Raw genomic sequence first — 27,466 nt, forward strand, 5'->3', positions numbered from 1 at the left:
TACAAATAGCAAATTAAGTTTATTCTGTAATTTTAAATGTGGAGAATGATAGGTACAATTGATTATTTGGGAATTCATTTTTATTTATACCTCCTTATTGGGGAAAAAAATAAAAACCCTTGAGAAAGGCTTTTAGACAGTTGAAGCAAACCACACATATACAAGATTTGAGGATTCATTTATGGCTTGCTTACAAATTGGCATAAACAAATGTGCTTATATTAACATCTTCAAATTCTGAAAGCTTTTTGTGCTTCTTTCTATTTGCCAGATATCCAAGTTCTTACAACCTAATCACCAATAGGTTTTGAATAATTATTTCTGTTTTAATTTTACTTATTTAAAATGTGAAACATGGGTCAGTTTTCAAACAACTCCTGTGTTTTTTTTAAAAATGTTACTTAGCCACTAAATCCACTAGTGTTTTCTTTCTTGGAATCTTTTTAGTTTGCAAACAGAAGTTAATTATAGCATATCTTTCAATTCATTTATGGATATCTGAAAATTATGGCAATCTGATTTTAACCTTAAAATTTATCCTCCTGTAAATACTTTGATTCTGTACCTCAGCTCTGACTTTTTGAGGGGGTCCAAATGGAAATCATTGTAGATGACTGTCTAATGTTTGGGAGGAAACATCTTGCCTTCTTTTTTAACTCATTTTTTGATGTGCTATAGCACAAGTGGAATATTAACATGTCTAATACAGTATTTTTTTTATTCAGTCAGGGAATAGTTAGGTTCAGGGTGGGAAATGTATTAAGGATTGGAGAATAGGTTATAAGAAGACTGGAGCAAACACAAATACATTAAAATATATTAAAATCCACATTAGCACAGTCTGTGAAGGAATGAGCAGCATATAGAAAAGTCTGGCTGCACACGCCTCTGCCTTTTAGGTACCCTGTGGGTATTTTTGGCTCCTCTTGCCAGTGAGAGTTATTATGAGAGGCACATTGTGAAAATTGATTTCTGTTCAAACAGGTCCCAGTTTGTACAGAGTGTTATCGCCCAGTGTCTGGTGGAACTCTCCACTGCAAGAAGCACTTTTAGATTCACTATTCAAGGTCATGACGGCAAAGTGTACATCTTGGTAAGATGTTATTTCTCCCATCTTTCTGTAGCCTGGTAATCCAGGGTCTCAGAAATTCTTTAGTCTTGCCATTCTCTTTTCTTAATTCTCAGGTCTAGAAAATAAATGATCAAATACTGAATTTGTAATATCCATTGAATTCCCAAACCAAACTCAATAACAAAAGAGCAAGTGGCTCTATGTGCTAGGTACTGGGGATATAGAGAAAAATAAAACCTGAAACCTGCTCACACCACAAAATAAAGTTTTTCACTCTAAGTTGTTAATGACTTTTCTTGGTCAGTATAACACAGTTCTGTCTCTGTCACTTTTTTCCCCCTATTGATTTTTCCGTTTTTCCTTTTTGATACTCTTATGTTCAAAATATATTCTGTTGCTCCTGTTTTTATATATATGTGTGTATGTGGTAAGAACACTTCATGTGAGATCTACCCTCTTCATAGATTTTTAAGTGCATGCTAACAGTGTTGTTAATTATAGGCACAATATAATAGGCAGATCTCTAGTACTTATTCGTCTTGCCTAACTTTAACTTTATACTCTTTTCATTAGCAACTCTCCATTTCTCCCTCCTTCCAGCCTTTGGCAGCCATCATTCTACTCTCTGCTTCTATCTGTTGGACTGTTTTAGATTCCTCATGTAAGTGGAATCCGGCAGTACTGTCCTTCGGTGTCTGGCTTATTTTACTTGGCATACTATCCTCAAAGTTCATCTGTGTTGTTGGATATTACAAGGTTTCCTTCTTTTTTAAGGCTGAGCAACCCATTGTATGTATGCAGCACATTTGTTTTATCCATTCATCTGTTGATGGACATTTAGATTGTTTCTGCATCTTGGCTACTGTAAATGGTGCTGCAGTGAACACAGGGGTGCAGATACCTCTTTGAGATCCTGATGTTAACACATTGATGTTTGAGAAGGAGTGGCAAGTTTGGGATAAGAGGCCCTGCAGTTAACGGAATCCTTTCCTTCATGTACCACAAGCATCTACTGTTATACTGTTGCTGTTAGAAATAATGGTCTGCAGAAAAGAATTTGGACCACTTATATATATGAGAATCTTAAGGCCCAAGTCTCTTTTCTGCCTCCATATCTGTTTTTTCAACCAGTGAACATATATTGAACATTTCTTATTCTAAAGGCACTGTTCTAGGTGTTCAGGGTAGAGCAAAAATTGCCATTAAGGAACTCACAAGCTAATAGGGAAACATGGTAGCTAGAAGGAGGCAGGGGGTTAGGTTGTTGTTAGGTGGCTTCGTAGCTGGCCATCCATTATGGGGACCCCATGCTTCTCTGACTCAGATAATTTCTACCAAAACTAAAATACTTTTTGACTGAACTTAATACTGACTGTGCCTGATAGCCATAGTCTGAAATTAGTTTTAATTTTCTTTTACTGTAAGGTTTTCAAGTTAAAACTCAGGAATAGGAACTTATAAAATCTACTACTAATATAATATTTAAATTCAAAAAAATTTCTGTGTTATAAAAGTGATACATTCTTGAAACAGACAGTGTGAAGAATGTAGTGGCAGTGGTAGTCCTCCACCTTGTCTTCTCTCCTGTCTTGCTATATCATAGTATTTGAAGGTAAAAATTATTAATTTGGTATGTGTACTTCCAACATTTCCCCCCATCCATATATGACTACATGTTCATACACTCACATTCTGCTTTTCTGTTTGTAAAACATACCAGAATCATATGATGAGCATTTTTCTTCAATATGTTTACTTCACACAGCAGTGTATCATAAGGATTGTTTCTTGTTAGTGTAAATGTAGATCAGCGTCTTTAAGGTCTAGAATTCCAGTGTGTGGCTGTTAAAGACAGTGCGGCAATGAAAGTGATCTTCGCATGTGTATTTTAGCACTTCTTTAGAAACAGACCTTTTTAATCTAATACGGTATTAGAATTTGTGTATTTTAAATTGATAATTATCATCCTCCAGAAAAGCTGTATTAATTTATCCCGTATAGTGAGGCATTCTTGGTACCCCGCCCAGATCCCCTTTACTCAGGCTGATACACCTATTTCCCAGCTGCTGAGAGGTGTGGACTGCTAATGGCACTCAGCTGCCTCTTCTCCAGAGACTTGCCCTTATGTGACAGTTGTCACCTTGTTCAGAAAGTTACCTCTTCCCACCCCTGCTCTGGTCTGCCTACTGACATTGATTTGACCCTGTTGTGCAAAAAGAAGGGGCCTCCTGTCTGAAGGTGGGACAGATTTTGTGGGTGGGATTCTTGCTTCAGAGCTCCCCATGGGGTAAGGCTGAAGCCAGACCCCTGCTGAGCTCCTCAATGAACGGCAGGCATCCAAATCCCAAAACACTCTTCTGCCAGCATTCCAGACCCCTCTTCTGAACTGGATGGTGCCATCTTGTTGTACTTGCAAATCTGATAAGTGGAAAAGGGTGGCAGATGATTTTCACATTTCCTTATTACTAGTTATATTAACATTTTTATATGTTTATCACTTATTTCTTCTGTTAATTCTGATTATATTCTTTGCCTTTATTTCTGTTGGGCTGTTTTTGCCCCCTTATTGTTTCCTGGGAGCTGTATATCTTATAGATAATACCTTTGTTATATACTATTAAATAGTTTCTCCTAGTTGGTTGTCTCTCTCTCTTTTTTTTAACTTTTATAATCTCAGTGACTCTACCAGATGTTATACTTTGAAAGACTTACCGTGCTTAAAAATTATATACATGATTCTCCTGTATTTTTTCTGGTATTTTACAGTTTTGTGTTTTGTTTTTTAGTGATGGTATGAAATATGATAATGAGTGATAATGATATCCTTATACTTGGACTTTTCTCTCCGTATCTTTAGCTATGGCTTTTAAACTCAGACAGTTTGGTGATTGAATCTTTGGGAAGTTCCAGAGGTATCACAAAATTCCCCCTGTTGGAAGACATCTTAAAGGCAGATTCCAGTTCTGCCTGGAATGCTGTCAAGGTCCTCTACCAGCCATGCGTCAAAAGCAGGAATGAAAAGTAAGTTGTGTGTTTGTTTTCTCATTCCACGTTGTTTAGTTTCTTTTGCCATTTGGTGTTGAGAAATTAATGAATTAAATGGTACTATGCCACTTCCCTATTTGAAGCTTCTAGGAGTTGTACTGCTAAATGTTATGCTTTCAAGTAGATTGAATTATTACAGATGATTCATGCTAATGTGTACAAAGCTTGCTTTTACTGAAAATAATTGGTCTTTTTCTTGTAATCTCAGCTGTCTATGCATATGGCTGTAGTACTTAATCAGGCATCAACAGCTATGAATATTTACTGAGAAGCACTTTCCAGGCATTGGGGATGCAATAGTGAAAAAAACCTAGTCCTTTCTTCCTGGGATTGTCATTCTAATGGGGAGAAGGCAGACCATAAACAGAAGAGGCATAAAACCGTGGACCAATGTGGCCATGTGACTCGTGGCTCCTGCTAAAGAGTCAGGCACTCATCTGAGGGCTTCTAGCTCATTTAAGCCTAACAACAACCCTGTGGGGTAGGTACTATTATCACAAAACACAGGTGTTAAATTACTCTCCTGAAATACAAAGCAAGGTAAAGTAGTTGGGGAGGAGTAGGATGGGTGTAGGAGGTTGTCATTTTATGTTGAAAAGTCAAGGATGTTTCCTAAGACGATATTTAAGTGGAAAACTTGAAGTAAAGGAGTGAGCTTTATCTGAGAGAGCAGTGTTCCTGGCAGAGAGAACAGATTGAAGTTTATACTTGTCCTGTACTCTCCAATGGGTTTGATCAAATTTGTACTAAGAACAGAAAGATGCCAGTTGTTTTCTAGGAAGTAAATACGAAATTTTGAAAAATTGCTCTTTTTTTTTTTTTTTTTTTTTTTTTGGATTATATAAGCAGTACCAATCATGAAATATTTAAACAGTTGAGACATACATAAAGTAAAATGTGAAAGTTCTCCATCATGCCCCTTTCTGGAAGTAAAAAGTATGTTGTATATTCTTCAATTCCTTTTTCTGTTTATTTTTCATCTTAACATAATTTGGAAGATACATGTGTATTTTTTACACTTAAAAAGAAAGCAACACTGTGTCTTGGGAGATTCTTTACAAGTCAGTGCTTTGCATTTTTATGTAATGGGTGTACTATAAATAATTTAACTGTTTTTCTGTTGATAGATACTTGGGTTATTACAATTTTGCTGCTATAAGTAGCATTTCATTGTGTGTCGTTATACAACTTTGATTTGTAATTATGTGTGCTTTTTTTTTATGAGGGATTTCTAGAAGTAGAATTGCTGAAGCAATGGTACAACATTTAAAATTTTGATAGATAATACTAGTTACTTTGTAAAAAGGCATTGCAAATTTATATTCCTACCTGAAGTTTCTATAAATGCCCATTTTTCTGTAACGTCACCCAAGCTGCCATTTAGATTTTTGTCCATCTGATGCCAGTCTAAATGAAACAGGTCAGATATAGATCCTTTTGTTGTTTTGAGGTATGATCAGAGACTCTGGCTTATGCTTTGATGTTTTGGGCACTTTGGTGTGTGTATGTATGTGTGCACGTGTATGGCCTAATGCATAGTTACCTTTTAAGCTCTTTGTTGCTTGTATTCTACATTTACTTCTGTGTATGTTTGTGTGTGCCTTTATAGATTTATGTGGATTTATGTGGTGAAGCTTGTTAAAATCTTTTATGTTTTTTATTTATTTGAAATGTGGACTTTTGAGAAGGATGTGTTAAATCATACTATGATTATGAATAAGTTATTTTCTTCTGATTTTGATATCAGTTTTTGCATTGTATATTTTGAAGGTATGTTATTAGGTACATAAATGTTTGTGCCATGACAACTTGACTAATTGCATATTTTATCCAGGAGAGATTTTTGCTGTCTTTCTATGTGATGCTATTTCCGCTTAATTCCAATTTGCCTGATGTTAATATTGTTATATTTACTTTCCTTTTTTTTTTTAATTGCTAATTTGTTATATAGTAGTCCCTTCTTACCTGCAGTAAGAGAAAAGACTTTTCCTTAATAAGGTTTTGCATTTCTTCTTTTCTCCCTGTCTCCTGAACTCTGTCCTCTATGTTGAGATCATGTATGATTCTGGTGATGGTGGCAGTTTCTTCTTAGGGAAGTATCAAGCCACTGCCCTGACCTGACCTATTTGCTTCCCTCTTTTTTTTTTTTTTTTTGTAATATATTTTTAAACTTTATTTATTTTGAGAGAGACAGAGGGGAGGGGTAGAGAGAGAGGGAGAAAGAGAGAGAATCCCAAACAGGCTCCTCACTGTCAGCACAGAGCCTGACACAGAGCCTGAACTCACAAAACTGCAAGATCATGACCTGAGCTGAAATCAAGAGTTGGATGCCTAACCAACTGAGCCGCCCAGGCTCCCCTTGCTTCCCTCTTAACGTATCATGGCCATAAGGGTTTTATATTTTTATTGTATAAGTCCATTTTCATAAAAATATTTGATGTTTTAAAAATATTTATAAATAGTACTGTATAGTATGTATCTTTTTACAGTTTGGTTTTTCACTTACTAGTCTTTGTTTCATTGATTTGATGAAATCCGCTCTTTTATGTACTGTTAAAGTTGGACTGTAGTCAATCCTTGAGTATCTGAAAATCTCTTATATGTTATCTCTCTGAAAACCTATAGGATTTCTCTTTATCATTGTTTTTCTAAGATTTCACACAGATGTATCTAAATGTGTTTATTCAAAATGTTCTCTTATGTCACAATCTGTTCTGTCTTACAAATGAATTGTTCTCTCAGTATCTGTGATACCAATAATGATACTTCAAGTCTTCTGTTCTCTCTGTTAACTCTTTTCTTGGGGTGTTAACTCTCCTCTCTTTGAAAACGTTCCTTGTGTTTCTAACTTTGCTTTACGGTGTTACTTTCTGCAAATGTTTGATAATTCCACTAGAATTCATGTGCTAGGATGTATACTCCTTGTGAACCAGGACCTTGTGCGTCTTGCTCCTTACTACATCTAGGTGAGTTCTTGTAGAAGTTCTCAGTATATAAAATTTATGGTCACATTTAACAAAGCATTTGTCACATGAATGGTACCTCGTTTTCTGCTTATTTTTATATTTGATAATTGCTGTTCCTCTGTTGGTAACTGCCTTTATGGATTTGTGAAAGAGAACTCTAAGGATATACCAGTTTGGTTGTGACAGTTTGTCTTTTGACAACTTTTGGGTGCTAAGAAAAAGGAAGCGGTGGTAGACTAAGTTACTGTGATGAACCTTATATTCATTATTGTGAAGAATCTTTACACTGCCTGTTTTGAGTTGTGTGACAGAGATTCGATGCACTGTCTCATTATTTCGCTCATTCCTAACAAATTACCATGACACTGGAAATACAATGACTATAGTCAGTTGTGTTCTGTATTTGATTAGTGACTTTTTTTTTCCTTTTTTAACTTTGTATGTCATGTCTTAGGGATATAATAAATGAGTTTGATGACTTCAGTTTGCCTGTTGTGTATAACTGCTTTTGTTTTCTTCTTCTACTACTGTTTGATTCTTTATCCCCCAAAGGTAGGAGGGGAACTTCACAAGTTGGGTAAGCATTCTGCTAGTTACTTGCTTTTGTCTTTCAAGGACGTTGTCTTTTAGGAGACATTAGTTTCTTTCTTTGGGGGCATTACTGAGCAAACCGTAGATTCCCTGGCATATTTTTGGCATGTGGGGTGGTGCATTAACTATTTTAGTCCAATTGGTTGCAATTTTTTTTTTTTTTTTTTAGTGGAAGTGTGGATTGCCAGATGGCAGTCTAAAAGAGGAAAATAGCAAATGTAACTATGGTTTTAGTTCCTTGAGGACACACACAAAAAGTGGCAAGTAACATATTTAGAATGTTCTTTCTTTCTAGCAATAGACACACATGTCTCTTGACATTTTGAAGTCTATTGTTTTTTATCCCCGTACCCCTTGCCCACAATTATCTTACAACTTATATTGTTTAGTTTGTATATCAGAATTTAGATCATAAATATTAACTTTTTAGCTTTGGACCACCCTATCTTAACTACTTCTGCAGTTTGTGCTAAATCATCAATTCATCCATGGCCTCCTATTTTCTAGAATGGGAGTCATTTTGCCCCTGAGGGGATATTTGGCAATGTCTGGGACATTTTTGGTTGTCACAACTTGAGGGGCTACTGGAATCTAGTAGGTAAAGCCTAGGATGCTCTTAAACATCCTACAATACCTCAGAGAGCCTCAACAACAAAGAATGATCCAGCCCCAAATGCTAGTAGTGCCAACGTTGAAAAGCCCTGTTGTGGATGATCTCCTGAAACCCAGCTGTGTCTACCTTTTCCCTCTGGGTGGCACAGCCCACTAGTTTCTGGAAATTTTTTTTAGGCCAGCAAATAAGAGAAATTTTACTGCAGTGTGAGCCCAAACCTCTATAATCCCACACGTTAAGTTAGTTAGAGTAAAAAGGATAAGTACAAACCTAACATAAATGTTTATTGTTATACTTCGCTCATTTTCTTTAGGGAAATGTGAAAAATAGATTTATTTTTAATTAACAATGATGAAGAATTTTATAGGTTTTAAGTCCTTTGTTCTTATGTCTATAAGAGAAAAGAATTTAGGGAATGTAATCACTAAGTGCAAAGAAGTGGGCTTTTTTTAAAAGCTAAATTGAATTCTCTTCATTGTTTTAAGTCATGAGTCCTATTATTGGTAGTGGATCTTCCCACATTTTCCCACATTTTCCAAAATGAGATCGCCAGAGCTTTTTTATTTTGCAGCTGAAAACTCTATACCCATTAGACAATTCTTTCTCCCTCTATCCCCCAGCCCCTGGTAACCACTATTCTATTTTATGTATTAAAATAAAGTAGAAAATAAAGTAAATAAAATAAAATAAATAAATAAAAATAATTTTAAAAAATAAATTTTAAAAAAATAAAAAAATAAAATAGAATAAAATAGAGTGTGTTAGTCTGCTACGCCTGTCATAACAAAGTCCCAAAGACTGGATGACTTAAAAACCAGAAACTTGTTTTCTCAAAGGCTCTGGTGACTAGAAGTCCAGGATCAAGGTGACGTCAGGATGGTTTCTGGTAAGGCCTCTCACATGGGCTTGTAGACAACCTCCTTCTCACTGTGTCCACCACGCATGACCCCTTCTGTTTGTGAGAACAAAGAGAAAGATGAGAGGGGGTGGAGATGGAAGAAGTTCTTGCTTCTCTTCCTCTTCTGATAAGGACAGCAGTTCTATCTGATTAGAGCCCCATTCTTATGACCTCAGTCAACTTAAGTACTTCTTGAAAGGCCCTGTCTCCAAATACAGTCCCATTGGGGGTTAGAGCCCTAACTGTTCATATTCAATATGTGAATTTGTGGAGAACACAATTCAGTTCATAATACTGACCACTTTAGATACTTCATACATGTGGAATCATGGAGTATTGTCTTTTTGTGACTAGTTTATTTCACTTACCATAACGTCGTTAAGGTGGTTCATCTATGTTGTAGCATGTAACAAGATTGCCTTTCTTTTTGAAGTTGAGTATTATTCCATTGAACGCTTTTGGATTATCCATTCATCGCTCAGTGGACATTTGGATTGCTTCTTCTGCATTTTGAACAGTGTGCCGGTGACCTTGGTGTGCAAATATCTCTTGGAGACCCTGCTTTCAATTTTGGATATATACCCAGAGATGGGACTGCTGGATTGAATGGTAGTTCTGTTTTTAATTTTTTGAGGAACCTCCATACTGTTTTCCATGGTAGTTGCAGCATTTTACATTCCCACTAACAGTGGTTCTGATTTCTCCACATTCTTACCAACACATTATTTTCTGCTTCTGGTTTTTTGTTTGTTTTTTTTAAGATTTTGTTTTTAAGTAATATTTACACACAACACAGGGCTTGAACTCACAACCCCGAGATCAAGAATTGCATGCTCCACCGACTGAGCCAGCCAGGTGCCCCTATTTTCTGGTTTTTTAATAGTAGCCATCCACATGGCTGTGAGGTGGTATCTTATTGTGGTTTTGATTGGCATTTCTCTGATGATTAGTGATATTGAGCATCTTTTCATATACTTGTTGGCCATTTTTATATCTTTGGAGAAATGTCTGTTCAAGTTCTTTACCCATTTTTTTAATCAGGTTACTTGATTTTTTTGTTGTTGAATTGTTGGAGTTAATATATTCTGATATTAACTCTTTATTTGACATGTGGCCTGCAAATATTTTTTCTAATTCCATAGATTGCATTTTTTAAGTTTACTTATTTATTTTGAGAGTTGGGGGGGGGGCGGGTGCAGAGAGAGAGGGACAGAGAGAATCCTAAATAGGCTCCACACTCAGCACAGAGCACGACATGGGGCTTGATCTCACAACTGCAAGATCATGACCTGAGCCAATATGAAGAGTCAGATGCTTAACTGACCAAGGCATCCAGGCGCCCCGAGGTCACTTTTTTTATTGCATCTATTGATTGTGTCTTTTGATGCACAAAAGTTTTTAAGTTTAATGTAATTCCATTTAGTTTTACTTTGTTCCCTGTGTTTTCTGTATCACTTTCATAAAATCATTGCTAAAGTATGGTTAATTGAGGTGCTCGTACCTGATGTGTCAGAGACTATCATTGCCTGAGATAAAATTAGGTGATTTTTAGGAGATTTAGAGGCCTTTGTCCTTTTTGATTGATGAAAACATAAACCAAATGTTAATTTATGCTAATGTTATATCTAGCAGAATATGTAAGACCTGTTACTTAAAAATTACATAACCTACTAGAACACTTGACATGAATTTATTTGGATAGTGTGTGAATATGATGCTAAAATGAGTGAATGAGCAAGTAAGTGAATGAATTGATAAGTGTGTCACCAACTCCTAAAAAGCACTTTATTAAGCCATTTCTGTGTCTTCTATGTCTCCACATAGAAGTCACAAGGTGATATTGTCAGTGCACTCTAATTAGGGGCATTCCTTTTGTAGAGTAGGATGAATTTAAACTTAAGATTTGAATGTCCAAGTCTTATATTTTATAAATGAGGAAACTGAGGTGCAGTAAGAGAAATAATTAGTCACTTTATTAGTTGGTGATAGAGCCAAAATTTGAGCCAGGTTGTCCTGATTCCAAATTCAGTTATTTTTCATTATATCATGTAGAGTCCCTCACCATAAAATTTTAGGAGATTTGAAAATGTCACTATAAATGTATGTTCTTCCTCAAGAACAATTCCTTTGATAGTTTAGAATGTGTCAGCATTTTGATTACTCCCCAAAATATACTGCTTACTATACTATATTCAGTAAATATTTATGCATCTTAATACATAACATCAGCAGTGGAAACTTCTGATTTATACCATGTTCATATCTGATCTTCTAAATCAGAATTGAAGGATACAAATGTGATTTTTTTCAGAAGTCCATTGCCTTAGCTTCTTAGAACAGGAATCCATTAAAAGGAAATTAACCTAAAAATACATAAAAGTTATCAAATACCTCTGGGAAAATATAAATGCTTCTTTGGAAAGTACTTTTCACACATTTGTCTCTACTACCATCACCACTGCTATTATCACCTAGACTTACTCACCTAGAAATTGTTCTACATTATGAAGCAAGTGGAGCACAAGCTTCTTTAATTTGTAATTGGAAAAATCCCTCCTGTGAGTGGACTGTGTAAGTACAGTGGTCTAAATTCAAACTTTTTTATTTGGAATTCTTATCCATGAATTATAATCATTAAAGAAGATACAGGAAATAAGACCAGGACATATAATAAGAGTGAGCTTTTCCCTAGAGATACCAGTCAAAGCAGGTTTTCCTATGAAAAGCATTCCATCTCTTGGAACTGCTTTCTGGAAAGAATCTGCTTTCCTTCTTCTGAGGAAAGAATGTGAGACAAGTATAATCGTGATCTGTGGGGGTAAAAAGGGAGAGGGGACTGGGATTGGCTAAAACATGGAGAATGTGTATATGAAATTGTTTCTTCACTTTCCTGTGTTTTCTATTCATGTGTTAGGTATTTTTATGAATCAGACCTGGAGTAATTGCCTTCACTTTTCACATCAGAAGGGTTTGGGTTTTTCTTTCCTCTTTTTTTATTACCTCCTACTATACTTGGTATTATATGTGATTCCAAAGCAGGAGACCAAAGATTAGTGCTATAAAGGAATTTACAGTAAAGTTAAGGCAACATGGTAAATGTACACAGAAAAATTCTTTGAAAAGAACAAAATCTACATTTATGTTGAGGAAAGGATTTTCATGGAAAAATCATATTCATTAGCTGATCAAAGAAAATGGAAAAAAGAGAAGTACTGTCCTCCACTCCACCCCCACCTCAGTAAAAGCTGAGAAGGACTGGGCAGGGGAAGCATGCATGTTTCTATGTAGAAACTGCCAGTAGGCTGCTCCTGTTGCAGTGGCAGAGAGGGGTTGGGTGGGCAGTGGGGAGGTGGCAGTCATCTGCCCACAGAGATGCTCCCATGTATCGGTCTGGCATATGAGGTTCTCCTCAAAACTTTTGTTTGAAGAAAGATTTCCACAGCTGATACAAAAATGCTTGAGAACCACCATTCTCTGTGCTATGCCTTTCACCAGACAAGGTTTGAATTCACTGGGTCATGACACAGTTAATGCTTTAAAAAGAGTGACCACACTGAGATAGTTCTAATTGACTGAATGGTCTTCCTCTTATCGAGCTGAGCTCTGTCTCCCAGAAGCTTTCATCCAGAGCTACCAAAAATTAATCTGTTGATTCTTGAATATAACATCTCTTCACATATTAAGATAATCTAACATTTGGTCCTAGGGTTTTTCTTACCAGCCTCAAATGAATGGTTTCAAGCTTCCCTTTCCTTTTGCAGTCTTTTTTTCCCCACTTGGTCCCCTTTTCTATTACCATCTTGACTGCCCATAAGAAGATGTTGCCCCAGCATCCTATCAGCTTTACATAGGGTGAATCAGAGAAAAGCAAGCTGGAGCTAGGGATTCATTTTCCAGGGCTATTTTAAGTAATTTAGATATAAAGGGAAGAAGGTATTTATGGTGGTCCCAAACAAAAGTGACTTGATTTCAAGAACCTATTGAATTTGGACATTTAGCAGAAAAGTTTTCAACCTCAAGTGTTGTAGATGGTCATTCATTTGTTGATTCAGCAGATAGTTATTAAAAGCATACTACTGTGCTAGATACTAGAAATACAAAATTGAGCTAAAAGAGATCTGATTCCTTGCATTGTAGACCTTAGTGGAGTCTACTGGGAAAGACAAATAAATGCAAAATTGCAATACAATCAGTACTATGCAAAAGAGCTAGATAGTGTTAAGAGAGCAAATCCTAGGGAGACCAACCAAGTCGGGATGGGATTCCAGGAAGAACTTATGCTTAACTGCTGTCTGAAAGATGAGAAGCAGGAGACTGTGTGAAGAGTCTCTGGGCAAGGGAGAAAGCTATATAAAAGGCCAGTGGTGAGAACGAGCACAGTGAAGACAAGAGCTGGGAAGAAGACCCAGGTGGCTACTCTGGAATAGAGTGAGGAACAGGAAAAGGGTAGGGAGGAGGCAGGCCAACTCAGGATCTTAAATGCATTTTTAAAGAGCTTTGTCTGTGTGTTTATCCTAAGAACAATAAGAATCTATGAAATGTTTTGTCTAAAGAGAAGGGTGAGTTTATGCTTCCAAAAGTGTATTCTGGCCACCAACCAGGGAACAGATGGTTATGGTAGATCCCATAGGAGGCTGTTGCAAAAGCCCAAGAGAAATGACTAGAGTGGGTGACAGTAGCTGAGATCGATTTGAGAGATAGTAATATTGCAGTGTTTGTGATTGATTGAATTTGGAACCAAACCATTATTTATTGGGATAGATAATGTTGGAAGAAGATCAAGTTTGGGAGATCATGAGGATCAGTTTTATATGTATTGAGTTTGAGTTACATTTTAGTCATTCAAGAGAAAATAGCAAACAAAGTTAATATGCAGACCTGGAGTTCTGATGCAGGGTTTGGGCTGGGTTTTTAAATTTGTGAGTCATCTGCATATTGGTCATAATTGAAGCCAAGGGCAGGGGTGGGATTGTTTAGGAAGAGAGGTGGAAGGACTGAGCTGTGAAGAACTACCACATTTATGGGCCGGATGAAGGAGGGTGAGCCTGGAGAGGAGATGGAGGAGCAACCAGAGGGCTAGGAGGAAATTTTCATAGAGGCTGAGGGAAGAAGAAAGTACTTTAAGAAGAAATAAGTGGTCAGATCCTGCTGAGAGGTCAGATAAGATGTTGGATATAAAACATGTATTGGATTTAGATTGAAAAAGTCATCATGACCTTAGCAGGAATTGTTTTGTCAGGTGACAGAGCTGGGAGCTATATTGGAATGGGGGAGCAGTGACTGGCAGCTGATGTGACAGAGACACGTATGGACAACTGTTTTGAGAAGTTTGGCTTTGAAGGGAAGGAGAGATCTGAAGGGATGGGAAGCTGGTGAAGCCAGGCAGGTGTGGTTAGATCCTCTTGAGCCTATTTAAAAGCCAATAGAAAGGATCCTGTTAAGAGGAAGAGGTTGATTACACATGAGAAAGAAGTGGTGATTGATTTTGACAGGATAGGAGGGGCTGGTATCTCAAACTAGCCTTGGGAGTAGGGATAATTTCCTTTCTGTTACAGGAGGGAAGGTCACAATTGGAGTAGATGGAACAGGTTTGCATACTAGGTTTTGGGAAGATAAGGGACTTGGTCCTCTATGGCATCTATTTTATCTATAAAATAGGAGTGGTGTAGGGAGAGGCATAAGAGGGAAAGGGATGGTGTGGTGGATGGTTGGAGGTTTGAGGAGAATGGATAAGATTCAAAATGGTCATTTGGAGAGGAGGTGAGTGAGATAACTAGAGATGTGTGGGAGTGGTTGGTGGTGTTCATTGCCTATTGAGGGTTGCAATTGTGAATTTATAGTGTGACTTTTTCCAGCATATCATTTACCTAAGTGTAAGCACAGAGAAAGCGCAATTGGGTTCAGCAAGGTTCAAGTTTTATTGTCTCAGTGCAAAGAGTATTGTGTTAATTTTGTGCTATTAAAATGATGAACTACAGAATCTCTGTGACCTGTTTGAATGAAGACTGAGAGTTGGAAGGGGGCCTTGGCTTCTCATCATCTGAAATGTATTTAGCTATGGTAGAGGAGAAACTTACTTTTAATTGTATAGCTAAAGCTTCTCAAATGTTATTTTAAAAATATCTGATTACTGGTGGGGAATGATCTCTTTAAAACATATTAAGGAAAACTGTAGTATTTTAAATGGAGCTTTAAGCACTTATTTAAATATATGCTCTGAGTTAAATTTTCTCCAACCTATTCCATGTGTTTTTGTAGTCCTATCTTATAAGGAAGTTCAATGTGGCTTAATGTAGGATAATGAGTATAAAAGAAAAGGACAGTATCTTCCATATCTGCCAGAATAGTTTGACATTTGTCATCTAAAACAACGGCAGTAGTCCTGATTGGCTCTGCTTTTATTCTTGACAGTGAGTGTAAAATAAACCTTGGATTCTAAGGTCAGCTGGAGTAGAGGGAAGAAGTCAGTTTCTTTCAGTAGCACATGGGGATTTTTTTTTTTAATCCAGGTGGCTGCACGAGCCCTCAAGGCATTGAGATGCTTGCACCTCTATTGGAAACAAAATACATTGAACATGACATTATTGGCCTCTCCAGTGTTAAGGCCAGCTGCTGTTGTAACATCTACCACGAGAGTACATGCTTGTCTCAGGGACCTAGGCTGGGCTTCTGGCCAAGGGCCTCCATTAATACTGCTGGTCTCCATGGGATGCCCTCTGCATTATTGCACCATAGCAACTGCCAGAACCTTACCCTGCCATTTTCTCTCTAATGTTAGAGGAAAATTTTCTCCCTACCTTAAAAAAATTAATCACTTGTAATTCCCCAGGTAAATAATGTAGGCATTCTTCTTGTAAAATAAATTCAACATCTTGGAATAAAACTCAAATCCCCTTGGCCACCATCTTGAATTCTAGTTTCCCTTATATAAGTCGCCACTGTGAACACTCTTTATCTCAACATAGACATGTTTATAAATGCCCCAGGAGTATATATAGAAAGGTTTTGTGTGTTATCTTTTCATTTTTCTTACCATATCTCATAGTACCCTTCCACAGTCTATTTTTTCACTCAGCATTGTATCTTCCCAATACATGTAGATATTTCATTTTTAAGTGCTTTATAATATTCCATAATATAGATATTTCATGGTTTCTTTAGTCATTCTGTTGCAATTATTTTAATTTTTTTTTCTTTGATAGTAACAGTTCTGCAGTGAAGACCCTTGTACACACCTCCTTGTGCAATTCTGCAAGGACTTGTTTAAAGTGGATGGGAAGAAGTGGAGTTGCTGCTCCTGGAATAGAGTTAATTTACATTTTTTTAAATAAACTTTTTATTTTGGGAGTAGTTTTAGATTTATAGAAAAGTTGCAAAGATAGTATAGATGGTTCCTGTATACATACCCTTGACCCAGTTCCAGTTTTGCCTAATGTTATCTTACATCACCATGACACCTTTTTCAAAACTGAAAAACCAACATTGGTGCATTAATATTAACTAAATTCCCAGATTTATTTGGATTTCACCAAGTCTTCTACTAACGTTCTTTTTTTTTTTTAATTTTTTTTTTTTTAATTTACATGCAAGTTAGTTAGCATATAGTGCAACAATGACTTCAGGAGTAGATTCCTTAATGCCCCTTACCCATTTAGCCCATCCCCCCTCCCACAACCCCTGCAGTAACCCTCTGTTTGTTCTCCATATGTATGAGTCTCTTATGTTTTGTCCCCCTCCCTGTTTTTGTATTATTTTTGCTTCCCTTCCCTTATGTTCATCTGTTCTGGGTCTTGAAGTCCTCATATGAGGGAAGTCATATGATATTTGTCTTTCTCTGACTAATTTTGCTTGGCATAATACCCTCTAGTTCCATCCATGTAGTTGCAAATGGCAAGATTTCATTCTTTTTGATTGCGGAGTAATACTTTCATATATATACGTGTATATATATATATATATATATATACGTATATATATACGTATATATACACGTATATATATATGTATATATACGTATATATACACATACATTTACATACACACATACACACTATATATATATATATATATATATATATATATATATATATATATATACATACACATATATATATACCACATCTTCTTTATCCATGCATCCATTGATGGACACTTGGGCTCTTTCTATACTTTGGCTATTGTTGATAGTACTGCTATAAACATTGGGGTGCGTATGTCCCTTCGAAACAGCATACCTGTATCCCTTGGATAAATACATGGTAGTGCAGTTGCTGGGTCATAGGGTAGTTCTATTTTTAATTTTTTGAAGAACCTCCAGACTATTTTCCAGAGTGGCTGCACCAGTTTGCATTCCCACCAGCAGTGCAAAAGAGATCTTCTTTCTCCGCATCCTCGCCAACATCTGTTGTTGCCTGAGTTGTTAATGTTAGCCATTCTGACAGGTGTGAGGTGGTATCTCATTAAGGTTTTGATTTATATTTCCCTGATGATGAGTGATGTTGAACATTTTTTCATGTGTCAGTTGGCAACTTCTCTTTGGAGAAGTGTCTATTCATGTCTTTTGCCCATTTCTTCACTGGATTGTTTTTTGGGTGTTGAGTGTGATAAGTTCTTTATAGATTTTGGATACTAACCCTTTATCTGATATGTCGTTTGGCAAATATCTTCTCCCATTCCATCAGTTGCCTTTTACTTTTGCTGATTATTTCCTTTGCTGTGCTTTTTATTTTGATGAGGTCCCAGTAGTTCATTTTTGCTTTTGTTTCCCTTGCCTCTGGAGATGTGTTGAGTAAGAAGTTGCTGTGGCCAAGGTCAAAGAGGTTTTTGCCTGCTTTCTCCTCAAGGATTTTGATGACTTCCTGTCTTACATTGAGGTCTTTCATCCATTTTGAGTTTATTTTTGTGTATGGTGTAAGAAAGTGGTCCAGGTTCATTTTTCTGCATGTCACTGTCCAGTTTTCCCAGCACCACTTGCTGAAGAGACTGTCTTTATTCCATTGGATATTCTTTCCTGCTTTGTCAAAGATTAGTTGGCCATATGTTTGGGGGTCCATTTCTGGGTTCTCTATTCTGTTCCATTGATCTGAGCATCTGTTTTTATGCTAGTACCATACTGTCTTGATGATTACAGCTTTGTAGTACAGCTTGAAATCCGTAACGTTCTTTTTTTATTCCAGGATCCAGTCTGTGATACTGCATTGCATTAATTCATTTTGTGTCCTTTGTCTCTTCTGGTCTTGAACAATTTCATATTTTTCAGAAGGACTGGTTAAATATTTTCTTAACTGTCTTTTACTTTGGGTTTAGTTGATACATTTGATTGGACTGAGATGATGGGTTTGGGAAAGAATATCCTCATGTTATATCAGGAGGTACAGAGTATCCACAGCCATCACTGGTGATATTCACCATGATCACTTGGCTAGGTGATGTTGGCCAGTTTTTTCACTGTGAAGTGACTGTTTTTCCTTTTCCACATTCTGTTCTTTGGAATTAAGTCACTGAGTCCAGCCGACACCCAAAGAGGAGGGGGAAAGGTTAGCCTCATCTCCTGAAAAAGAGGTGCTATCTATATATATTATGTATAGTGCTGTCTATATATATTATAGTGCTATCTATATATATTATTTGGAATTTTTACATGAGGAAGATTTGTTTCTTTTATTTACTTATTCAATTATTTTTTTTTTAATGTTTATTTCTGAGACAGAGAGAGGCAGAGCATGAGTGGGGGAGGGGCAGAGAGAGAGGGAGACACAGAATCCAAAGCAGGCTCCAGGCTCTGAGCTGTCAGCACAGAGCCCGACGCGGGGCTTGAACTCACAAACCGTGAGATCATGACCTGAGCCGAAGTTAGTCGCTCAACCAACTGAGCCACCCAGGCACCCCTTTATTCGATTATTTTTATCTGATGGACTTATGTATATTTATTTTATACCTTGGGTTATAATCCAATACTATGTTATATATTTTGTTATTTACATGTTTATTGATTTATTTTTTTTTGCTCAAATTTTTCTAGTTTTTGCCATTGAGAGCTCTTTTAGGATGGCTCCTGGATCCCTTTGACATGCCTCCATATTTTTAAATTTTGATCACCCTTTTCCTTTCTGATGCTGTAAAATGCTCCAGATTCATATTTTCACTGCTCCATCTCTAGAATCTGCCATAACAAGGAGCTCTGATTCTTTTTATTGGAGAGTGGGAGTGGTCCTTACTACTGGTATTTGAAATTTTAATAGATATTGTTGTTCTCCTAGGGGCTATTCTAGTCAGCCCTTTTACCCTTCTCCTCATACCTATTCCAGTGTTTGATACCATCAGGTTTATTAATTTTGGTCAATCTGATACAACTGCATCTTTTTTAAATATGTGTTTTCCTTACTTTGGTTGAACATCTGTATTTATGTTTACCATCCATTTGAATTTTCTCTTTTGGGAATAGCCTGTTCATATTATTACGACCCTGTCATAATCCAATCGTATCAAAATTAAAATTGGAATTGGCGGCCTTTTACTTTTGGATCATGTTTAAAGAGGTCTTCTTTCTAACATGTCCACTTATGTTTTTACTTCAATTATTTATTGAAGCTAATGATCCACAGATCTCAAGTGGGTCATCTGGTAAGAGAAATCATGTGCTTTTTCTCAATCCTTAGCATTCATTTTTATTCACCATTTATTCTTCAAAGCATTTGTCTTGGCCTTCTTTTGGTTTTCTTCTGGCTTCTTTGGTCTCTTTCCTTTCCTTTGTTTTGACCTCTTCTCTTCCTCCTTTGCCATTTCTTTTTCCTGTAGCCTGAAACCATGTCCCTGACTTCGTTTTCCCTTTTGCTAAAGCCCATCTGCTCTCATTGTAGAAACTCTAATTTCTGTTGAGTAAAAACTTTCAAGTCTACATTTTCAGACCTGCCTTTCACTTAAGTTCTTTGCTTACATCTCTGTTTTGTCTCTAGGTTGTCTCTGCCCGATGTCCCACTGGCTTCTTATATTCATTATGTGTAACGTAGAAGAAATTCATTAACGTTCCTGGAGAGCGTATGTTTTCCTTCCATTTGTATCTATCAGTGGCATCTTGATTTTCCCAGTCACCCAGGCTCAAATCCTGAAGTGGGCCATTAATTGTCTCCTAATTCCCCTACTTGCAACCAGTTAGGAGGTCATGTCCAGTGTTCTTTCAAAATCTTCTTCATGTGTATTATTTTTGTTCTCTTCAGCATTGTTACCAACCTAGTTCAGGTATTACTATTCTTTGTGTGGAGGTTATGTGTGTCTCTTCAGCCTGTCAGAACTCTCTAATCCAGTTTACCTTCTGCAGCCAGCCTGGCCATCCCCAGTCGTATCACTCCTCTGCTTCCTTCTGCCTATCCAATGTCTTTATCTCCTTGGATTAGTATGTGAGGTCTTCTACAGCCTGGTTCTGTTTTAACCTCATTAGTCCTGCTTTGTCCTATGCCTGCCACATCCTCTGTCATGTCCAATCAGAATGGCATTCTCCAGCTTCTCAAATCATTCATCTGTGCATGTCATACATAGTTCATTGTGTTTAAGAGTTTATAATTACCCACAGGACTCTAAGCTTTCTATTTCAACCAATGTCCATATTATTTTTGTGGTATTTCTGTAAGAGAAGGATTGATATGGAAATTGATATTTTTGTTTATAAGTATTCTTACATGTGTAAGGTCTTCATTAGAGACCTATAATTTTTTTTCTCCTATTGTGCATGGCTAATAAACTATTCCTTACATCCTAGGGAATTATATAAAGATAAATATATAAAAATTTATTCTAAGCCCTGTGGGTTTCTAGATTTTTTTTAACTCTTATTTTCTTAGCACCTCTTATTTCCATAATTTTTCTCCTTTTAGCTACATAAAATAATGATATCTTTACTGGTGAAGTGACTTAACCTTGCTAATTTTATCACGGAGTTTGTTTCTAAATCAATAAGGCCAAAAGGGGGAGGTTGGGAGGCACAGCTGACATTTTATGTGCTAGGTTGTTCAAGTTAACTCTGAAAAGTTATTCAGGCGTAGTTGAGTTTTCTGAATAGAAGTGTCTGGGTTCAAATAAGGTTTACATAGAGACTACAGATTGTCATTCTACTTTTCTTCTCCTTGGGAGTAATTTTTTTGTTGTTGTTTTCTGCGCATCTGTCTATTCTTTTTTGTAAGCTTCCTATAAATCCCCTTCTCTTTATGTCTTTAAAGATATAAGGATAAGTATAGTGGTTTTAATGATCTAACAAAATATTAACTATTTTCAAGACTTTACTATGTATCAGACTTGTTCTAAGCTTTTTAATACATTGTACCACTGAATCCTTATAACATGTGTCAAAGTGCTGTGGTTAGAACAAGTCCTAGAAATTGAGGTTACTTGCCCAATGAGGCACAGCTAAGATGTAATAGATTTAGGATTCAAAAACAGGTCTGTCTTCAAAACCTTTAGCTATGTCCTTATGTCAGTACTCACAGTACCATCAAAAAACACTGCCTGTAAAAGCCAAACACACACACACACACACACACACACACACACACACACTCACGTAAATGGATTTATTTATTTACTAAGTGCTGCTTTTGGACTCTTCAGATTGATACCATCAAACCTCTTTCCTGTTAGCCCCCAAGTAAGATTAACTAATCCACTCTTTTTACCTACCTAATGAAGCCTAAACTCGGCTTCTGCCTCTAAACCTAATTTCAATGTCTTCTCTTTTTCCCTGCTAGTTGCAAACACCAGTCTTAATTGGCTGCTCCCAAGCCCATCTTAATCTATTTTTACACCATGCACTCACAAATGGCTCCTACCCATGTTAACGCATCTTGGGCTGACCTCCTTCCTTCTCTTTTCCACAGTTGACTCACATGCTCAGCTCCTTTGCAGATACTTGGTTTTTTCAGCCTTCTCCACATTGAGTTTTCATTTAGGTCTCCTACCCGATTTGCTTTCCCTGGGCTTCTTTGGACCTAATTCCAATAGCTACTTGTATATTCACCCTATTCTTTTCCCAGTGCAGGGTTACAGGCTTAGTCATTGTAAAACCTCCAGATCCACGTTGGCTTACCAGCCACTTTTTACCTCTTTGATGAAACTCTTGGTCTGTGTTTAAAAAAACAACTGCGGTGAAAACAGAACTTTAGGGTAGGAGATTATCTGGAAATACCTTGTCCTTAGCAAAATTCCAACCCAAACAGTTCTTCACATACTTATAGATACATGCAAATTATTAGTGCACTTTACATATAATTCAGCAAATGTGTTCTGTAAGAGTAGTGTGAACCTAGAAAGATTAAAGTGACTGTGTTTTCTCCTAATTGAAGAAATTGGGCATAGGGCTTCATGATTCATTTGTGGAAATGTATTTCTTAAATTTAATAATCATATCTGGTATGGGACTTCACTCTGAAGTAAGTCAGTCACAGAAGTGATTCCCCTATTTGTAATTGGGGGTGATTGTTAGGGCATTTGATATTGAGATGACCTGAAACATTTGGGGCACTTAGAAGTTGTAGGAGTACATTTGACATTTTAAAATGGGAAGAGTATGGGATTAGAGTTAGACATGGAATCTCGTTCCAGATTTTCCATTGACTAGCTACATTGCCAGGTCAAGTGATAACCTCCAATCTGGGCCTTAATTTCCTCATCTTTTGGGGTAAGTATACTTAACTGAATGGAACATTTATAAGCATTTTAAACAGTGTGATCACAAGCTCTGTTGTGTTTAGTTTGTCTTATAAACCGAAGGTTAGTTTTCTCTTGCTGCAAGTATTTAATGCATGCAGTACTTAGCCTCTGATTCAGTTCAACAGACGTTCACTTAGGCTTCCTGTGTGTAAAACTTTCTGCTTAGAGATATAGAAGATAAAAATATAGATGAGACAGAATTTTTACTTCCAGAGTTTCAGTGTTTAATCTTGGAAACTAACAAGTTACATAAAAGCTCTAGAAGGTATGCATGCTCTGTCCTATGACAGACATAAACAAATGGCTTTCTCATTAATTCTAATTAAGAAAAATTTCATAGAGAAGGTAGCATTTGATCTGAGAATTAAGGGAGGGAAAGATAATGGGGGCAGGAGGTTGAAAAAGAGACATCCTGAGAAAAGATAGGAAATTGCAGGATGCATTTCCCAAAATGTATTAATAAAGATATTAATAGGTTTTTGTGGGAGCAAAAAAGGATGCCATAGTCAAATAATACTGAGATTCTTACTATGCAATAATGGTTGCTTATTATTGTTATCATTTTTGTTATTAAACAAATTTGTGACTCAGTGGGCTCAGTGAAATTTTATATAAGCATCTTTACTGCTATGCTGCTCAGCACCTTAATAGTCCAAAGTTCAATGTGAATTGTTAAGAGGAAAACATAACACTTAGCACTTAGGAATCTTAGGTGATCATGGAACCCTTTTTCATGGGAACACCAGGTCCAAAGAATATACCTTTGAAAAATTGCACAGAATCCTGTATATCAATGGAGCAAAGTGAATGTAGAGAGACTTTCTGATATTACATGAATTGAAGTTGGAAAATAAGAATTTAAGAAAGAAAGATTGTAGAATGTATATATGCACACAGAACACATTTTCCATCAGCCAGTAGGTGTCAGTGTATGTCAAGTATAGCTTGGTTACATCCAGCAAGGGGAATAGACTGAAAAAAGAGAGTCACATGTTGATGATTTCCAAGAGTGTTTATATACCAAGGGAAGGGAATTCATAAAAGAATTTATATTTATTTACAATTTTAAATTTAATATGTTTTAAACCACTTAAAGAATGAATTGTATTTTGCTAACATATTCATGACAGCCTTGCCCTACTGTACATACAGGTAAGGTAGAAGATTTGTTTATTTATGTGTTTGTTCATGCATTCAACTGATGTGTCAGGTGATAGGTACACATTAGTGAATGAAAACAATGAATCTCTTGCTTTTGTAGAACATATATCTAGGAATGGGATTAATGTATATGTGGTATTAATCTAGTATATGTATTGTATGTTCTGGTGACTGCACGGAAAATACCCAAAAGGCAAAGTTAGTTTTTACTAAAGGACTCAAAACTCTAGAATGGTTCATAATATAAAATATGTCCAAAAGCATCAATATATACATCAGCCACTCATATTGGACTCTGTCCATGTGATAGTCTCCCTGGATTGTAACTAGGAGTAAGCTGGCCTATGAGGAATTACAACTACTGGAGCTGTTATGCAAGTATACATGTATCATCGAGTGTTAATTCACCATAGTGCCCATGTCTGGTAAGGAGGAGAAAAGGTGTAGAGGTAACCAACTGTCCCAAAGCTATCTTCCTGCTTCCAGTTTCATACTTCCATTGGAAAATTCGGTTTCTCCTACTTTGCCTTCCCTTAAAGAATGCAGATGTTTTTACAGACACAGACTAACTACAGATCCCATTTCTGTACCTTGGAGACATGACCTATAAATGTTGGAGGGCTTATTTGACATCTTGGAATATTTATATAAACTCTGTGCATATTTGCACTGAAATCAATTGAAAGTGAAGAAAAATTAATGGAAAATTTTTAACCTAGGGCTTTTTTTTTTTTACATGAAGATCTTAATTTTTTATTGATGCACTTGGGACTTTTGCAGGTGACACTAATTAATGCTAATGTGACATGTACATCTACCTCTCTCCGACCATATTGATTATGCCTGGCAGCTCTACCTCCTGGGGCTATGTGCTTGGCAGGTTTATAGATAATCAAAGCCTTGGTGAAAAACCTGAAGGGAAAATTCCAAAAGTTGGGAATTCAGGAAGTGCTCAGGGGGATGATAGTTTTTGTTTAGCCAGTTTGGAAGGTAAATCTTAATTAGCTAGGGATTGCTATGCTGTTCTTTTTTTTTTTTTTTTTTTTTTTTTTTTTTTTAATTTTCAAAGTGATAGCTCTTTCTTATCAACAAAATTTGTCCTTTTTACCTTCTTATATAAATCTCCCTAAACCAAAATTTGGGGGGGAAGAAGATTTGCTTAAGCCATGGCAGCATAGCTCAGGAATCACCATCCATTCTTCATTTTATAGTTTAATTCATTTGTGAAAGCTAAATAAAGATTCTATTTAGATACTTCTAAAAGTGGTATGCTACCAAATTCACAGGATTATTATGAAAAACTACCTGATCCCTGCCTAACGCAGTGTATTAATGAATCAGTGCCAGGTATTTATTTGATAAGCTAGGAACACTGAGGTATTACCGGCAGATTAAATAGAATCCTACCTTCTTGGTATCACTGGGTTACGTGGAGATGTGTGATGGTTTTAAAATATGCCCACAAATTCTTTCTTCCTCCCTTTAAGAGGTAGAGCTTAATTCCCCTGGCTCTTGGGTGTGGGCTGGACCTAGTGAAACACTTCTAATGTATAGAACAAAGTGGATGTGACAAAGTGTAAATTCTGAGAGTAGGTCATAAAAGGCACAGTGGATTCCTTTTGGTTGTGTGTCTCACTCACTCTCAGGGGATCCAGTTGTCAGTATGCGGATACTGGGGCCCCAGCCCAGCCTTCAGATGACTGCAGCCCCTGCTGACATCTTGATTACAGCCCCATGAGAGAGCCTGAACCAGAGACACCTTGCTAAGTTGTTTCTAGATTCCTGTCCCACAGAAATTGTCAGATGATTGTTGTTTTAAGCTGCCCAATTTGGGGGTAGTTATTAGTAGCAGTAGATAACTAACTCAAAGAGATAAGACAGAAACCTGGAGTTCTTAGACATTTTGCCCTCACTTCCAGCACATTTCAGGGTGTCTGTGAATCCCATGAAATTGCATAAAAAATTATGTGTGGTGTATGTGCATTTTTGTGGCAAGTATTCAAAGCTTGCATTAGCTTCTAAACAGAGCTCTTAATCTCTGAAAGGCTACAAATCTGTTTTTATTCAGAGGAAATAGAACAGTGAGGGCCAGAGAAGTAGAAAGGTTTCATTGTGGGAAACATCTCTTATATATAAGTAATTGATGTGTATTTGCTGATGAAGACTGGAATGAATGGAGCTTTATTTTTTTTTTTAATTTTTTTTCCTTTTTTAAGTTTTTTTTTTCAATATATGAAGTTTATTGTCAAATTGGTTTCCATACAACACCCAGTGTTCATCCCAAAAAGTGCCCTCCTCACTACCCATCACCCACCCTCCCCTCCCTCCCACCCCCCATCAACCCTCAGTTTGTTCTCAGTTTTTAACAGTCTCTTATGCTTTGGCTCTCTCCCACTCTAACCTCTTTTTTTTTTTTTTTTTTTTTCCTTCCCCTCCCCCATGGGTTTCTGTTACGTTTCTCAGGATCCACATAAGAGTGAAACCATATGGTATCTGTCTTTCTCTGTATGGCTTATTTCACTTAGCATCACACTCTCCAGTTCCATCCATGTTGCTACAAAAGGCCATATTTCATTCTTTCTCATTGCCACGTAGTATTCCATTGTGTATATAAACCACAATTTCTTTATCCATTCATCAGTTGATGGACATTTAGGCTCTTTCCATAATTTGGCTATTGTTGAGAGTGCTGCTATAAACATTGGGGTACAAGTGCCCCTGTGCATCAGCACTTCTGTATCCCTTGGGTAAATTCCTAGCAGTGCTATTGCTGGGTCATAGGGTAGGTCTATTTTTAATTTTCTGAGGAACCTCCACACTGCTTTCCAGAGCGGCTGCACCAATTTGCATTCCCACCAACAGTGCAAGAGGGTTCCCGTTTCTCCACATCCTCTCCAGCATCTATAGTCTCCTGATTTGTTCATTTTGGCCACTCTGACTGGCGTGAGGTGATGAATGGAGCTTTAAAAAGTGAAAACAACTAACATGGTCATGTGAGACAGTTCTCTTTCCAAAGTGTGCTTGATTGCTTTAGATCAGGGGTGGGCAAACTATAGCCAGCAGGACAAGTCCAGATGCACTCCTCACCCAACTCCTTTGCTTTTGTAAATAAAACTTTATTGAAACAGCCACGCCCATTTGTATAGACATTGTTTATGGCTGCTTTTGCCCTACAGCAGCAGAGTTGAGTAGTTGTGACAGATGTCCAACAGGCCTAAAATACTTATTGTCTGACCCTTTCTGAAGAAGTTTGCTGACCTTTACTTTTCAATACTGAAATGAGGTTGGTGTTCTTGTGCCATAAAGTGGTAGCTAAAATGCATGTTTCTAACTGATGAGTGAAGGTACTACATCAGCCTGTCTTACAGGTAAGTAATACATTAACATTGACTCTTCAAGCCCCATAGGAGTAATTACTGTCT

The 27,466-nt window shown here is 36.9% G+C and overlaps 1 protein-coding gene and 1 long non-coding RNA gene across 6 annotated transcripts in view; one reads left to right on the forward strand and one right to left on the reverse strand.

Annotated features, from left to right (window-relative positions):
* Positions 1–25,572, reverse strand: LOC128777679 (uncharacterized). The gene is made up of 2 exons (XR_008422970.1): positions 25,452–25,572; positions 1–1,187 (listed from the first exon to the last, which is right to left on the reverse strand). It is a non-coding gene; the product is annotated as an uncharacterized LOC128777679 (long non-coding RNA).
* Positions 1–27,466, forward strand: part of UBE3D (ubiquitin protein ligase E3D) — a 157,281-nt gene that overhangs the window by 43,648 nt on the left and 86,167 nt on the right. For 4 of the 5 annotated variants that reach the window (XM_053904695.1, XM_019442745.2, XM_053904696.1 and 1 more), the window contains exons 7-8: positions 985–1,093; positions 3,930–4,093. In XM_053904695.1, the coding sequence (XP_053760670.1) occupies positions 985–1,093; positions 3,930–4,093 (273 nt within the window). Of the gene's footprint in view, positions 1–984; positions 1,094–3,929; positions 4,094–15,694; positions 15,821–27,466 lie in introns of all 5 variants that reach the window. The other variant, XR_008422969.1, reaches the window with a different exon arrangement.

This window comes from Panthera pardus, unplaced genomic scaffold (genome assembly GCF_024362965.1).
Source record: "Panthera pardus isolate Hobbes unplaced genomic scaffold, ASM2436296v1 HiC_scaffold_17, whole genome shotgun sequence".
In the NCBI taxonomy this organism is placed as follows: Eukaryota; Metazoa; Chordata; class Mammalia; order Carnivora; family Felidae; genus Panthera; species Panthera pardus.